This window comes from Passer domesticus, chromosome 6 (genome assembly GCF_036417665.1).
Source record: "Passer domesticus isolate bPasDom1 chromosome 6, bPasDom1.hap1, whole genome shotgun sequence".
Lineage (NCBI taxonomy): Eukaryota > Metazoa > Chordata > Aves > Passeriformes > Passeridae > Passer > Passer domesticus.
Window position 1 is genome coordinate 53,956,999 of NC_087479.1, and position 15,782 is coordinate 53,972,780.

General features: G+C 64.0%; 2 protein-coding genes across 7 annotated transcripts; one reads left to right on the forward strand and one right to left on the reverse strand.

Annotated features, from left to right (window-relative positions):
* Positions 1-459: 459 nt before the first annotated feature.
* STX3 (syntaxin 3) lies at positions 460-7,337 on the reverse strand. 3 transcript variants are annotated; one of them, XM_064425810.1, is made up of 11 exons: positions 7,000-7,335; positions 5,576-5,653; positions 5,398-5,497; positions 5,229-5,303; positions 5,043-5,110; positions 4,449-4,557; positions 4,203-4,276; positions 3,981-4,115; positions 3,099-3,209; positions 1,030-1,130; positions 460-854 (listed from the first exon to the last, which is right to left on the reverse strand). In XM_064425810.1, exons 1-10 carry the CDS (start codon positions 7,027-7,029, stop codon positions 1,053-1,055), a joined length of 858 nt encoding a protein of 285 aa, XP_064281880.1. In that variant the 5' UTR covers positions 7,030-7,335; the 3' UTR covers positions 460-854; positions 1,030-1,052. The 3 variants fall into 3 exon arrangements, with proteins under 3 accessions (XP_064281880.1, XP_064281881.1, XP_064281879.1); XM_064425809.1 differs by lacking the exons at positions 460-854; positions 1,030-1,130 and adding exons at positions 1,947-2,087; positions 2,537-2,644 and having other exon boundaries at positions 7,000-7,337; XM_064425811.1 differs by lacking the exons at positions 460-854; positions 1,030-1,130 and adding an exon at positions 1,143-2,087 and having other exon boundaries at positions 7,000-7,101.
* Positions 7,219-15,594, forward strand: PATL1 (PAT1 homolog 1, processing body mRNA decay factor). 4 transcript variants are annotated; one of them, XM_064425806.1, is made up of 19 exons: positions 7,219-7,380; positions 8,548-8,659; positions 8,744-8,955; positions 9,037-9,111; positions 9,651-9,845; positions 9,925-10,026; positions 10,200-10,289; positions 10,425-10,636; positions 10,709-10,798; positions 10,926-11,109; positions 12,070-12,193; positions 12,281-12,378; positions 12,459-12,518; positions 12,626-12,774; positions 13,101-13,260; positions 13,430-13,579; positions 13,956-14,047; positions 14,183-14,332; positions 14,496-15,594. In XM_064425806.1, the coding sequence occupies exons 1-19, from the start codon at positions 7,348-7,350 to the stop codon at positions 14,515-14,517; spliced, it is 2,310 nt and encodes a 769-aa protein (XP_064281876.1). In that variant the 5' UTR covers positions 7,219-7,347; the 3' UTR covers positions 14,518-15,594. The 4 variants fall into 4 exon arrangements, with proteins under 4 accessions (XP_064281876.1, XP_064281874.1, XP_064281878.1 ...); XM_064425804.1 differs by having other exon boundaries at positions 7,220-7,380; positions 9,034-9,111; XM_064425808.1 differs by lacking the exon at positions 7,219-7,380 and adding an exon at positions 7,864-8,111.
* The last annotated feature ends 188 nt before the right edge of the window (positions 15,595-15,782 follow it).

Here is a 15,782-nt window from a genome sequence, read left to right on the forward strand (position 1 = left end):
AGGGTTTGAAGCACGAGGATCTCTATCCTGAAGTGGATTTTAGGGTTAGGAGCATCCTGAGGGATTCAGGGTTTGGGAGATGAGGATCTTCATCCCAAGGTGGGGTGTGGAGCTGGGGGATAAGTGGATCAGGGTTTGAAACACGAGGCTCTCTATCCTGAACTGGATTTTAAGGCTAGGAGCATCCTGAGGATGGATCAGGGTTTGGGAGATGAGGATCTTCATCCCAAGGTGGGGTGTGGAGCTGGGGGACAAATGGGTCAGGGTTTGAAGCACGAGGCTCTCTATCCTGAACTGGATTTTAGGGCTGGGAGGATCCTGAGGGATTCAGGGGTTGGAAAATGAGGATCTTCATCCCAAGGTGGGATTTGGAACTGGGGGACAAATGGATCAGGGTTTGAAGCACAAGGCTCTCTATCCTGAAGTGGATGTTAGGGCTGGGAGCATCCTGAGGGATCCAGGGATCAGGTTGGAGGCAGGAGGCAGAGTGTGGGTGAGCTCTTTATTGAGGAGGAAGGCTCCAGCATGGGTGGCTGCACATCCAGGGAGCTCCAAGCACTGGGAGAGGCTCCTCCGGCCGCCCCGGCAAGGCAGAGCCCTGTGTCCCCCCCGAGGGACACGGCCCCTCCGGCCGCTCCGTGCCACCCAGGAGGGGCTGCTTGTCACAGCGGCCACCCACTGTCACCCGAGTGCAGGAGGAGGAGGAGGAGCTGGGAGGGCAGCAGGGAGCGCAGTGGGTGGGCTCCACTCCTCCAGGGACACGTGGGATGTCCTCAGGGCTCCGGGGATCAGGGCTGGGCCGGGCTCTCTCCCCTGGATCATCCGGGCAGGGGGGCAGGAGGGGGAAAGGCCACCTGTGACAGGGAGGTGACACTCAGCTCCCAGTGCTGTCACCATGCCCATCCCTCCCCAGCGTGGCAGCCCGGGGACACTCGGGGTGAATCCCACCCCGGCAAGGCCCGAACCCCCTCCCTGGGATTGGGGGGTGCTAGGGACCCCCTGTGCCACCCGCAGCCCTGTCCCTGTCACCTGGAGGGCAGCGGGAGGGGGGCTCAGGCGAAGATGCTCGCGATGCTGGATGCCAGGATGATGGCGAGGATGATGCAGCACAACATGATCATGATCTTCTTCTGCTCGGGGAGACAGGGAGCGTGAGGCAGGGACACAGCCGGGGAGGGGACACGGACAGGGGATGGGCCGGGGAGGAGGACAGGGGATGAGGATCGGGCTGGGGAGCGGGGCAAGGAATGGGGAGTGGGACAGCAAGGACAGGGGCAGAGCAGTGGGGAGAAAGGACAGGGGCTGGGGAAGGTGGCAGGGCAGGTGTGAGCTGGTTCTGTGTGGCACACCGAGGTGACAGTGCCAGCGTGCCCTGGGACAGGTGACCAAACACCGCGACTTACCCAAAAACTTGGTGGGGGGGGACAGTCTGGATAGGGCCCGGGAGCTGGGGGTGTCCCCAGCCCTGAGCTTCCTCCTCGTGTCCTACAGCACCGGGAAACGGGGCCGGTGCGGCCCCCAAACCCCCGGGCACCGGGAGCCGAGCCGGAGCCGTGCCGGCGGCTTTGGGCGTTCCCGGTGCCAGCACCGAGAGGAGGCACAGGGCGGGATCAGCGGGATTTTATTACAGCGGGAGTTAAATGTCCGTGACCAACACATCCTCCCGCCCGGACATCAAAGCCACGAGGGGACGGGGACCCCGACGGCTCCGTCTTGTCACAGCACGGTGACAAGAAACCACGCTGGTGCCGCCAGACCCCGCGTCCTGTCCCTATTCCCGCCCTCATCCCACCGGGATGCCCGCGCGGGTGGGAGTCCGGCCCTCGGGTCTGTGTCCTTGTCACTCCTCGCTGGGGCTGAGGCACCAGTGGCCGCGTCCCCACGGACGGAATCCTGTCCCTTTCCGTGGGGACATGAGGGGCAGATCCCAGGGAAAGCAGGACGAGCGGGAGTGGCGGTGCTGCTGGAGCCCGCGGCGGGAACCGGGACACGGAGGGCTGGGAGCAGCAGGGAGAGGAGGGCTCCAGGAGCAGAGCCGGGGAGCATCCCGCCGGGAGGTGACATCGCTGGGATGGCGCCGGGAGCGTCTGGAGGAGGGAAAGGGGAGCTGGAGGAAAGGGAACGGGGACTGCAGCAGGAAGGGGGGAGCAGGGATGGCAGAGATGGATGTGGGCAGGAGACAAAATCCAGAGCCTGGAGCAACACGGACCCCCAAAGAGCACCTCAAGCACTGCAAACCCCCAGGAACGCAGACCCCAAACAGCACAGACCCCTGAGCACCAGAGACTCCTGAACATCACAGACACCCGAGCACTGCAGACCCCCAAAAACACAGACCCCAGAGCACCAGAGACCCCAAGCACTGCAGCCCCCCAGCACCGCAGAGCCGAGATCACCAAAGCCAGAATGCAGCGTCCCCAGCCCCATAACAGCCCCAAAGCCCAAAGCACTGCAGCCCCCAAAGCAGGAGATGGCACTGGCATCCCCCTGGGCTCTGTGTCCCCGCAGTAGGGGCCCCCTGCCCCCCAACACTTACAGACCCCCGCCCCAGGGGCTATTTCATGTTCAGCCCCACCGAGAGTCCAATGATGAGGGCAACTGTCCCCAGCAAGAGCACGGCCACTGCCACCAAAGTCAGCAGCTTCTGGGGGAACAGGGGCGAGTTGGGGATGGTGACACCTGTCCCGTGATGGGGGGACACGGGGGCACCAAGGTGCTGCAGAGCCCTGGGGATGGGGCAGGAGGGGCTGAGTCCTCACCAGCTCATCACACCTGGGGCTCAGGGGGGGCAGTGGGACAGAGAGGGACAGAGCTGCCAACCTCCCATGGAGCCACTGGGGGGAGGTGGGAATTATTTGGGGTCAGCTGAGGGTTATTGGGGGTGGCTGAGGGGGACAGAAGGGAAATAAAGGGATCTCAGGGCTGCTGGAGGATATGGGAGGTGCTGGGAACACTGGCATGTGAGGGCACTATGAGGGCCAGAGGGGATAGCACTGGGGGTACCTCTGGGGTGCTGGGGGCTACAGAGGGGACATTGAGGGGTGCAGAGGGCACACTGGGGGCTAGGGAGGGGACGAGGGGCTGTCGGTCTGTCTCACCCTCCTGGCCTCACTTTGGTACTTCACAGCCTTTTTGGTGTCGGCCACGGCCCGTTCCACGAACCCCACGGACTGGTCCATGTTGTTCTCTATGCGGTCGATCATGGCTCCCTATGGAGCACCCGGGGGACACAGAGAGAGGGGGGGACACTGAGAGCACCCCGGGGTGCTGGCACCCACCCACCTGGCCCCGGCACCGGCTCGTCTCCGTGCTCTGCTCCACGTGCTCGGCTCCGCGTTATCCAGCAGCCCACCCTGGGGGAGAAGGGACAGGGTCGGTGGGGACACGGTGACACGGCCCCACAGCACGTGGCACGCCCGCACACACAGGTACTCACCCATCCCCGGGGCACGCAGCAGCTCCTCACGTGGCATGGGGGACAGAGAGGGGCTGAGAGAGGGGACGGCACCGCCACAGGGTGGGGGACACTCCTGTGTCCCCTGCAGCCACCACGGGGTGGTGGGTGGCTCCATGGGAACACGTGCAGTGGTCACCACCCCAGCCCCTATCGCTCCATTCCTGGACCCCCCCGTGCAGGTCCCTGTGCAGACCCCCCCACACTCAGGTCCCTGCTTGTCCCTGGTCACCCTGCGCACAGGTCCCTGTGCGTCCCCATACGTGGGTCCCTGCCCATCCCTGTGACCCTGTGCCCAAATCCCTCATGGCTCATGTCCATGTCCCCATACACAGGTCATCCCTGTGACCCCATGTCCTGTTCCTGCTTGTCCTCATGCTCAGGTTCCTGTCACACATTTCTGTGTCCCCATAGCCGGGTCTCTGCCTGTCCCTGTGACCCTGTGTCGAGGTCTCCGCTTGTCCCCGTGGCCAGGTCCCTGTGTGTCCCCGTGTCCCCGTGGCCAGGTCCCTGCGTGTGCCCGTACCTGATTCTCCACCAGCATGGCGATGTCCACGAACATGTCGTGGAGCTCCTTGATGCTGCTCTCCAGGCGCACGATGTCCTTGTGCCGCCCCTCGATCTCGCTCAGCGCCTGCTTCGAGATCTGCGAGTCCATGATCTGCAGGGACAGGGACACCTCAGCGGGGAGGCCTGGCCCTGTGACACACATCCCGTGTCCCCCGGCGTCCCCCGCGTCACGGCTCACCCCCGAGGTGAAGATGGAGGGGTTCCCACTCTCCAGCATCTCCTCCAGCTCCTCGTCCGTCGTGTTCTTGCCGGCTGCGGGCACGTGGGGAAAGGTGGGAACGAGCCCCGCCCAGTCCGGGTAAGGGGTGGGGCATGAATGGCTCCTCCCACTTGACTATATTTGGTCAAATGGGCGTGGCCTGTGTGAGTTGGCTCCTCCCACTCCGTGGAGGAGGTGGGTTTGATGCCGGGGGTGGTCACGCACTGATTTCCAGCTGGCGCTGGATCCGGCCCTTGCTCCGCTCCCGGAAATCCACCTGCGCCTCGTTGTACTTGGTCATGACGTCCACGAACTTGCGGGACAGGACCGAGTGCTGGGGACAGGGACATGAGAATGGGGACAGGGACTTTGGAATGAGGACACCCAGGGCATGGTGTGACCCTGCGGGACTGGACCTGGTCCTGGGAATGGGGACATGGAACGCCCCAGGCATGGCATATCCCCATGGGCCACTTCCACGGGGGACAGGAGCGAGGACAGAGGTGTGACACTGCCCAGGAGACAAGATGAGGTGCTGGGAGTGGGGATGGGAAGTCAGATCAGTGACACTCTGGGCATGGCATGTTCCTGGTCCCAGGATGGACAGGACAATGTGCTGGGAGTGGGGACAGCGGCAGGGGACCCCGGATGTAGCATGTCCCAGCAGAGGGTGACGAGACAGAGTGCTGGGGGCAAAGGGACACACAGCCTGGGATCACAGAGTGCTGTTGGGGATAGAACTGGGAGACTTGGGGACCCCTGGACATACCACAGGGACGGGGTGGGACCTGGGAACACTGGCTGTGGGCTGGAGCTCACCTGGGACTTGCGTATCCGGAGGTCGGCGGAGGATCGTGCCTCGTCCTGCTCGATGTTCCTCTCCATACCTGGAGAGAAACAGGCCTCAGCCCACCAGGAACCTCTCCCACTGCCAGCCCCCACGATCCCAGAGTCCCAGGGGGACAGGGACAGCCGTGACGCGGCGGTGGGGACAGGGCCGCTCACTCTTCAGCTTGTTACGGACGCTGTTGGCCATTTTCTTGATCTCTGCCGTCAGCTGCTCCAGGTCATCTTTGGTCTCTGCGGGATCACGGGTGTGAGCCACCGTGGGAATGTCCCCAGGGAGGGTCCCCGTGACCAGGGGAGGCCGTGGGGACACTGTGGCAGCACTCACTCTGCTCTGGGATGGGGGCTGAGAGGATGATGCTGTAGAGCTTCTTGGCCTCCTCCACGTTCTCTGAGATCTTGTCGATGTTCTGCCGGGTCTCCTCAATCTGGGCACGCCCGGGAGGATTTTGGGGGGTTAGGAGGCAGCCCTACACCCCCCAGCCCCGCTCCCAGCCCTCCCTCACCTCCGAGAAGAACTCATCCATGAAGGCCGTGTTGTCCACGGCGATCTCCAGCTCCTCCTCGTCGTCCGCATCCTGCTTCTGTTGGGACACGGCGCTCAGGGGGGGCCCCGTGCCCGGCCAGCGCCCCCCAGGGCCCCCCCGGGGGTGACAGGGACACGGGGGGAGCAGCCATGGCGCTGTGGTGGCACAGGGGGGGACATCTGCAGCGGGGGAGAGCGGGGGGGGGCCGAGCCCAGCTCACATCTGGCCACACGTGGCCGGGAATTAAGGGATTGCTGGGCTTGGCCAGAGGGAGGGAACGGGGACAGCCATGGGATGGGCACAGGACAGGGTTTATGTCCCAAACCGTGGCCCCACGGCGGGCCTGGGGCGGCCCTGGGGGGCACCAAGGTAGCTGGTGCCCCTCACCCTGGTGTCGTGCCCAGGCCCCCACCCATGTGCTCCCAAATCCAGCCCTTCCCAAAGCTCAGCCTCAGCCCTTCCGCCTCCCCTCACCCCCTCAGCTCCAGCAGCACCCCGGGGGCGTTGTTGGGGTGTCCTGGAGATGGGGACAGACCCCAGGCTGGGACCCCCCACCCCCCTCCTCCTGCTGCTGGAGTAAAAATAAAATTAATCCCTTCGCTCCCCCCCGCCCCCCGAGGGCTTTATCTGATGGCTCCATAATCCCGGTAAATCCCTGCCAAGCCTCCCTGCCATGCCTCGGGGCCCGGCCGCGAGCTGGGGGCCTGCCGGGACCCCCACGCTCCGTGGGGAGCAGGGGGAGCCCCCCAGGAGTGGGGGGAAGGGGGGCCCCAGGCGGAGCGGGAAAAGGGAGAAGGAAGCGGCGCTGGTGGCGGGAACAGGGAACTGTGGGGTGCACGGTGGGGAACTGTGGGCACCCCAAATCCACCGCCATCCCCACGGGATGGACACCCCCCCCAGGCCGGGGGGCTGCTGTGCCCCCATTGCACCCCACGGGGGGGTCACGTCACCCCAAAGCACCCAGCGTGCCCCCAAAGCGCACGGGGATGGCACCCCCAGTCCCTCCCAGCTGCCAGCCCCGCTGTGGGGAGGCTCAGGGTCCCCCACCCGCCGTGGGGTGACCCCCGTGGCCCCCCACGCACAGCGGGGGGGTCTCGGTGCCATCCATCCCGTGGTGTCACCACGGACTGGGGTGTCCCCGAGACCCCAGCCCTGCGTGGGGTGGGCTCTGAGGCACCCCCATCCCCGCGACACCCCCACGCCCCGCGGGGTGGCATTCCGGTGACATCCCCCCCGTGACGTCCCCATCCACCACGGACTCGCTTTTTGGGGTCCCCCCCTCCCCGCGATGCCCCCGCCCACCCTGGGGCGGGCTCTCGGGGACCCCCATCCCGTGTCACCCTCTCCCTGGGGGGCTCCCTGGGGGTGTCCCCTGTCCCCTCCCCACGCCGGGGGTCCCTCACCGCCTTGAGCTGCTCCAGCCGGTCCTTCATGGTGCCCCCGGAGGCTGGGGGGGCGCGGGGGGCTCCCCGTGCTGGCCCAGCGCAGGGATGGGGGACGTCACCCTCGCTCCTCGAGCCCCGCCAGGCCTCCTACATCCAGGCGGGGTGGCGGCTGGCCCTGTCCCCCGCGCCTGTCCCCGAGCCCGGGGCTGTCCCTGCGCTAATCCCCGGTGACGGGCACGGGGAAGGCGCCGAGGGGAGGGACGGGGTGGAGCCGCCTTCACCTGGGACACGCGGGGACGGCGGACGGGAGTGGCCCCGGGCACCCCGGGAGGTGACCGAGCTGGGGGACGATGTGGGGTGGCAGCCATGAGGAGGCTGGTCCCCCTCGGGGGTCACACGGTGAGGACGTGCCACCCACCCCCTGCCGCGTGTGGCTGCACGGGAGCACGGCTGGGGACAGGGCTGGGGATGCGGGGCACGGCTGGGGACAGGGAGCACGGCTGGGGACACGGCTGGGGATGCGGGGCACGGCTGGGGACAGGGCTGGGTTCGGGGGACACGGCTCGGGGGTCCAGGCTGGGGACAGGGGTCACATCTGGGGACACAGCTGGCGGCGGGACGCAGCTGTGGGGACACGGCTGGACATGAGCAGGCACAGGGGACAGCTTGGGGACATGGCTGCAGTGAGGGGACACAGCGAGGGTCGTGACTGGGGACAGGGGTCCCGGCTGGGAACAGGGGACACGGGTGGGGGACATGGCTGTGGATGGGACGCAGCTGGGGACAGGGCTGGGCGGGCGCTGCGGGGGCTATGGATGGGGTGGCCTTGGCTGTGGGCGGCGTGGCACTGGGGGGCATGGCGGGGGACATGCGGGTGGCACCGCTGTGCGCGGGACAAAAAGGGACGCTGCCCCTTTAAGAAACACTAGAAAGGGGGCGTGGTCTATACTGGGCGTGGTCCAGTTGGCCCCGCCCCACGCGCGCCGGTGGGCGGGACTCGGGGCGGTGGCGGTGGATGACGTCATGCGGCTGCGCCCGCGGCGGCGCATGCGCGGCGGGGCCCGGGGCCTGGTCGGGCGGCGCGGAGCCTGCGGGCGGGGGGCGCCGGCGCCGCCATGTTCCGGTACCCGGTGAGCGGGGAGGGGCCGGGGGGGCCCGGGCGGGCGGGGCCCCGCGGGGCCGGCGGGAGAACCGTGCCGGGACGGCCCCGGGGCGGTGTAACGGGGTGGGGGGGGGTATAACGGGCTGGGGCGGGGGAAGTGAAATGAGTTGGGGAGGGCGGGCGCTGAGGGGCTGGGAGGGGGCTCCGGGGGACAGAGGGAGGCCGGGGGACACCGGGGACCTGTGGCGGGCTGGGGGAGCGCATCACGGGAGGGGTCACTCTGTAGGTCTGCAGGGGAGCTGTAATGGCTTGGGGGAGTCATGGGAATAATGGGGTGGGATTTCCTGGGGTGGGTGGTGGGCTGGGGGTGCCGCTGGGTGGGTGGGGGCTGTTCGGTGGGTGCAGTGGGCTGGGGGGCCGTCAGGGCGGTGCAGCGGGGCTGACCCCGCTCCCGGCTCTCCCAGTCCCTGGAGGACTGCCCGCTGGACGAGGATGAGGACGCCTTCCAGGCCCTGGGGGAGGAGGACGAAGACATCGACCAGTTCAACGATGACACCTTCGGCGCCGGGGCCGTCGGTGAGGCCCGCAGTGCCACCCGCAGACCCCCCTGACCCCGCGGGCGGCCCCGGCCCGCGCCCCTCACCCTGTGCCCCCCCGCAGATGACGACTGGCAGGAGGCCCACGAGCGGCTGGCGGAGCTGGAGGACAAGGCCGGCTCGAGCCGGGAGCGGGACGGCCCCGCTGGGAGCGACGGGGACGTCCTGGGCGACCCCGAGGACGCGCTGGCCGAGCGGCTGACGCGCCTGGTCATCGACAGCGAGCTGGAGGACCCGGCCATCATGCAGGCCGTGCACACCAGGGACCCCCCGCAGGTGGGACGGGCCGGGGGAGCCGGGGGGGCGCGGGCACGGAGCCCGCAGCGCCGCCCTGACCCTGCCTGTGCTCCGCAGCAGCCCGCGGGGCTGAACTCCAGCATCTGGGACAGCTCAGCCGTGCTGCGGCGCATCCGGGGGCCGCTCCTCGCTCAGGTAGGGCGCTGGGGGCACGGGGCTGCTCCCTGCTGATCCCCGATGCCAGCTGGGGGGGATGGACTGTTCCTGGGATGCTGGAGCGTCCTGCTTCCCTCCGCCGCGTCTGTGGCTTGTGGGGGACCCTCACAGCTGTCACCTGCTGTCCCCCCTTGCACCCTGGAGGGCTGGGATGGTGGAGTGTTGCTGTTTTGGGATGCCCGGTGGTGTCTGAGGGATTTCAGGGCTCCCAGCTGGATTTGGGAATGTTGATGCCTGGAGGCAGAGGATTTTTGTGTTGTTGTGGTTTCATTAAGAGTCAGGCTTTGAAGTGCTGCGTGTCCAACCCTCTCCTGGCTCTGCCGGGCTGGGAGGTGACCCAGAATTCCCGCCCCACGCCCTGTTATCCCAAACGGCAGTGTGTGTGCTCCGGGAATGCCCAGCCTCGCATGGAGATCCCAGGGAAGCGCGGGGGGAGGTGGAGAGCTGGCGGGAGGAAGGGGGGACACTGACCCTCCTCCGTGTGGCTCCAGGGGGGTGTCCCGCCTGTTTTCCTGCAGGAGATGCCCTCGGTGTCCGTGCTGGACTACGCCCTGCCGCAGAGGCCCGCGCCGGCTCGGGATGAGGAGCGGGACCCGTCGGAGCGGGCGCTGCCGCGGCGCTCCTCCTCGCCCGTCATCGGGAGCCCCCCGGTGCGGGCCATCCCCATCGGCACCCCCCCCAAGCAGCCCGCCATCCCAAACTTCAACCAGCAGGTATCTCCTCGCTTCCCGCCGCTCCCGGGGGTGCAAGCTGCTTCCCAGGGGGGTGACTGTGCCGCTTGCTTCCTGGCAGATCCTGTGTCCCAAGCCTGTCCACATCCGAGCTACCATGCAGCAGCGTTATCCCGCTCCCTATGGAGAGAGGATGTCCCCCAACCAGCTCTGCAATGTTCCGGTATCCAGCTTTCCCTCCTCCCATCTTTTTGGGGATTGATGACCAGCCTTCCCAAATCCTCCCTGCGTTCCTGTGGCTCGTCCCCGCCCCACGGAGCTTGGCCTTCCTGGGGTTTGTCCCGTCTGCCAGGTGTGGTCTGTGACTGGGGTCCCTTTTCCCAACTCTTTCCCCAGAATTCCTCCCTCCTGGGCCACCCGTTCCCCCACAGCGTCTCTCCCGTTCTCACACACCTGCAGAGAGCCCAGCTGCTCGGAGGAGCCCAGGTAAAGCTCCTTCCTGTGCTTTATCCCACCTTTCTCTCTGCCTGGCTCCGGGACCTGGCACTCCACAGCTCTTGCTGGCCGTCCCAGATCCTCTTCCCGCCTGGCTGACTCCAGGCATCCTCTCTGCCCCTCCAGGCCGGCCGAATGTCCCCCAGCCAGTTTGCCCGGGTGTCCGGGCTGGTGGGGAGCCCGCTGCCCTCGGTGAACCCCAAACTGCTCCAGGGCAGGGTCGGGCAGATGATGTCCCCGGCCGGAGGGTTCCGTGCCTTTTTCGGGGCTCCCCCCGCCCCGCCCCCCTCGCAGCTGCCGCACCCTCCGGGCCCCGGATCCCACCTGCAGAACCTGAGGTCGGTGCCGTCCCTGTCCCGGCGTCCCCCACGCTCCCCGCGTCCCCCCGTGACCGCTCCCGCTGTCCCCAGGCCGCAGCCCCAGGCGTTCCGGCCGGACACGACCCACCTGCACCCCCAGCACCGCCGGCTCCTGCACCAGCGGCAGCAGCAGAACCGCAGGTGAGCGCGGGCACGGGGACGGGCCCGCGGCGCGGGGACGTGTCCCGCTTCCGGGGTCACCTGTCCCCCCTCTCTGTCCCTTCCTGTAGCTCCGGTGTGCTCACGGGTGCCCTTCTTCTCCTGCCAGCCAGCACCGGAGCCTCAACGGCTCCGGGGGGGACCGAGGGGGCCACCGGAGCAGCCATCAGGAGCAGATCCGTAAGGATCCCTACGCCAACCTCATGCTGCAGCGGGAAAAGGACTGGGTGTCCAAGATCCAGATGATGCAGCTGCAGAGCACTGATCCCTACCTGGATGATTATTATTATCAGGTACTCGGGAGCAGCATCTTCCCCCTGTCCATTGGGTGCTGGGTGGGAAGGGGAGGTCAGTCCAGGTTGTTTTCCTCCCTGGAAGAGGAAGGCAGAGGGACAGGGTGGGATCAGCATCCCTGGGAAGAGCTGACTCCCTCTTGGGTGAGATTTCCAGGAGTGAGGAGATGTTGGGGTACACTGGTTTCATAGGTCTGGCGCAACAGTGGAGCAGCTCCTCTCCATCAGAAGTGTGACAGAGCCAGGATAAAACCCCTGGAATGAGACAAGGGAGATGCTAAATGGAAAACTCAAGAGAGATCCTTGTCAGGGAAAGGCTGACTTTGGTCTGACTGGGAATGGTGGTGGTGAACCCTGTGGGAATCCAAGCGTGCAGTGGAGAAGGTGGATAGGGAGGGATTGCTCCTGCTTTTCTCCAGTTCAGGAATAGGGAATGTCAGACAGTGCTGGGAAAAGCCAGACTTGGAGCAGATGGAGCAAGGTGGACTCCTTGAGGATCTGTAGGGAGAGAGGGAAATGTCTGGGATGGACACTGGGAGACTGAATGGGGTGGGAGAGCTGTGGCTCCTCTCCTGAGCTGGCAGGTTTTTTTGGATCTGTGGGTGAGCTGATCCCAGTAGAGAAGAGGAACTGGTGCAGGATGTGAGTCAGCAAAGCTCTGCCATTGCGAAACGGGGTGGATGGGGTGGGGAGGCCCTGGCATGGTGCCAGTGGAGCAAGGCAGGCTAACTGGGATGTGCTGGGAAGGACTGGGAACCCCACAAGGAGAGAGGATTTGTCGTTGTCCTGAGAGAGGGCTGAGGAGGAGCCTCGATCTCTGACATCCTGAGGGATGGGAGAGGAGGATGGACTCAGCTGTGGCTTAAAAGATAATGTTGAGAAGATGATGGAGCTGAGGACAGGGAGATTGCCAGTGTTTTCTTGGGAGAAGGCACTCAACATTTCCTCTCCCTGCCTCAGAATTACTTCCAGAAGCTGGAGAAGTTGGCAGCAGCCGAGGAAGTGCACGGTGACGGCCCCAAGAAGGAGCGCACTAAACTCATCACCCCTCAGGTGGCCAAGCTGGAGCACACCTACAAGCCAGGTAAAGCCCTCCACCAGCCCCAGGGCTCCTTTTATCCAGGGACTGAGGGGACTCATCCCTCATTTCCCTGCTCCCTGCTTCCTGCAGTGCAGTTTGAGGGCTCGCTGGGAAAGCTCACCGTCTCCAGTGTCAACAACCCCCGGAAGATGATCGACGCCGTGGTGACGTCCCGCAGCGAGGATGATGTGAGTTCCTGGCCTTCCTCCCTCCCAACAGCCCTGTGGCTGCTTCCCACGGCCCTGATTCCCTCTTCCCTCCCTGGCAGGAGACAAAGGAGAAGCAGGTTCGGGATAAGAGGCGACAGACACTCGTCACCATCGAGAAGGTGAGTTTAATGCGGATCGTCCTGACCCTCAGAGGTCCGTGGTGGGATGAAAAGTGGGCCAACCCAGCCCATTCCATGGTTCCCTGAGTGATCCATGCTTCCTACAGACGTACAGCCTCCTCCTGGACGTGGAGGACTACGAGCGCCGCTACCTCCTGAGCCTGGAAGGGGAGCGGCCAGCCCTGATGGAAGAGAGGAAGCAGAAGATCTGTGACATGTACGACAATCTGAGGGGGAAGGCACCTGGGCAGGACAGGTGAGTGGCATTTGGGAGCTCCAACACTCTGGGAGCACTGGAACCAGTTTTCCATGGATCTGTTTGACTCTTGCAGGGGGCTGAAGTAATCTTTTTACCATTTTTATCATTTTACCCTCACTGTGGTTACAAAGTTACAACTTCCATGCCCTCCCTCTGGCAGAGTTAAGGATTAGGGATGTCGTTCCTGTGTAGTTTTTCCCACCTCAGGGATGTTTTTTCAGGCATGGGTGTGTTTTCCACCTGCTGCTGGGGCAGATCCAGCCATGGGATAACCCTGGGATGCTCCCAGGTGAGGGTTGGCACCTTTCTCCCTCCCTCGTCAGGCCGAGCGATGACCACTTTGTGCAGATCATGTGCATCCGGAAAGGAAAGCGCCTGGTGGCCCGGATCCTTCCCTTCCTGGCTCCAGAGCAAGCGGCCGACGTGCTCATGGCCACGGCCAGGAACCTGCCCTTCCTCATCAAGAAGGATGCTCAGGATGAGGTGAGGTTCCAGAGGCTGGGAGGGCTCCCTGTGTCTTCAGGGTGGCTGCTCCTGCCTTTCCTGGGAGGGTGCCGGAGGTTTGGAGGGGCTGTGTGGGAGAAGCTGTTTGCAATTCCAGCCAGGCGCAGGGAAAGGTGAGGAGCTCCCAGCTGTGCTCCTTTCTCCACAGGTGCTTCCCTGCCTCTTGAGGCCCTTTTCCCACGTCCTCTACCACCTTCCCTTGGGAACAGTCACCAGCCTTGTGCAGCAGCTCACGAACCTACCTCAGAGCGCCGCCGCTCCCTCCAACCTGCACCTCACTGCTGTGCTCCAAAACAAGGTGCTCCTATTCCCACCCCTTCCCAGCCTTGGGAATTGCAGCCTCTCAGCACTGGGGTGTTCCCCTCGCTAATTAACGAGGGTGTCTGGCACATTAATTAACGGTGTGAGGTGGCCCCGGGCTCTACTTCAGCCTGGCAGCAGCTTCTGGGTCGGTCCCACTGCGCTCCATGCTCCAGTCCTGGAATTTGGGGTGGGAATGTTGCTGCAGTGAATCCCTCCCAGGCTGGGAGTGGTCTGTGGTCTTCACTTCCTCCTCCTCCTGCAAAGGCAGCCAGGGATCTTCCTGCTCGTGCCAGCATTCCAGGAGGGCTGGGAAGTGCTGGGTTCTCTCAGGGAATGCTTGGAGGAGACTGATTCCCTGCGTGTCCCCACAGTTTGGTCTGTCCCTGCTGTACCTGGTCCTGAGCCGAGGGGAGGAATTGCAGAGCTCGGACACGAACACAGAGCTGATGCAGGACAACCAATGGTAAGTCCCTGTCCCGGGCTGGGATGCTCCTGCCTGGAGTGTCACCACATTCCCAGCCCCCTGGGGTGGAAAAGGCAGCCTCCAGGCTCCCGGAACCCCCACACCTCTCACTGCTCCCTCCCGTTTTTCCGGCAGGACGGAGCTGATGCTGATGGCGACCCGGGAGCTGCTGCGGATCCCTCAGGGAGCCCTGGCAAAGCCCGTGTCCATCCCCTCCAACCTGATCTCCCTCTTCTCTCGCTACGTTGACCAGCAGAAGCTGAACCTGCTGGAGACAAAATTGCAGTGAGTGCAAGCCCTCTTTTCCCATGGGAATGTGGCCCTGTGCCACCAGGGGACAACCGGAGGTGGAGGTGCAGCTGGAGAAGGACTGGGGTGGGGAAAAGCAGCTTGGGGAGAGGGGAATTGCTGCCTGCCTCTGATCCCAACTGATGTTCCCTGGTTCCAGCTTAGTGCAGGGGATCCGATAGATCTCCGTGGCTCCTCGCCACCACTGGAATGTTCCAGAGGAAGGAAGGATGGAAGGAAGGAAGGATGGAGGGCACACGGTTCACCCCACACGGTTCCCCTGACGCCCGGCCTGGCACACGGAGCGCATCTGCCCCCCAATCCCTGGATCAGCAGGAAGAGGGGGATGTTTGGCTGCTCCCCCCTTTCCCACAAAGTGCTGCCTTTCCCTGCTGCTCCCAATTTCCCCACGACTCCCTCTGCACCCCCAAAAGCTGCTGCTTCCCCCCCAAACACACACACACACACACACACACACACACACACACACTACGGAGGATCCCGGGGAGCCCCTCGCTCCACATCCATGGCCAGGGGTTCTCCGCTCGTTCCCTGCTCCTTTTCCAGCCCTTCCCACAAGCACTGAGCTCTGCTTCCTGCCCTTCCCCACACTTCACACACTTGTTTCGCACACTCGCCACGTCTTCCCAAAATTCGGCTCCTTCCCTCCCCCCGGGGTCAGCCCAGCAGCCCCGGGGTGGGGGGCACAGCCGGCTCTCTGTCCCCTCCGGATCAGATCCGGGTGGCTTCAGCTGTGCTGCTCCTCGGGAAGGTGGTGGTGGTGGTTGGGGGATAAATTTTACCCTTTTTTTTTTTTTTTTTTTTTTTTTTGCTTTTGAAAAGAAAAAAAAAAAAACCAAGAGATTTGCACATGTAAGGATTTTACACCCTGGAATTCCTCCTGGCATTAACCAGCCCCACCTCTGCTCCCAGCCCCTTCCCTGTCCTTTTTCTCTGACAGATCAAGTGGAAAGTTCATTTATTTTTATTTTATTTTATTGCTTTTTTCCTGCTTTTTTGTTTTGTTTTTTTCTTTTTTTTTTCTTTTTTCCCCTTTTTTTTTTGTTTTTTCCCCCTCTTTTTTGCTTTTTTTTCTTCATTTCATTTGCTTGCAGTAATTTTTTTTTGTTTGTTTGTTTGTTTTGTTTTTTTCCTTCCCCATCCCTCCCAGTTTTTCGTTCTGGTTAATGAGAATAAAGTTTCTAAATTTACATTTTTATAGGGTATTGTAAATAAAGATGAATTGTATACGGCTGCCAGCCTGGTCTCTCCTTCTCTGGCCGTGCCACCCCCGCCGTGTCCCCGCTCTGTCCCCTCGCGGGTCTCGAACCCGCGACCTCCGGGAGCGCCTCCGTGGGCAGCGGGCAGGGGGCGTGGTTACGCCTCAGCCAATGGCAGTGCGTCTTGTGCGAAGCCTCCGCCAATCACTGGTGGGTGACTCACCGCA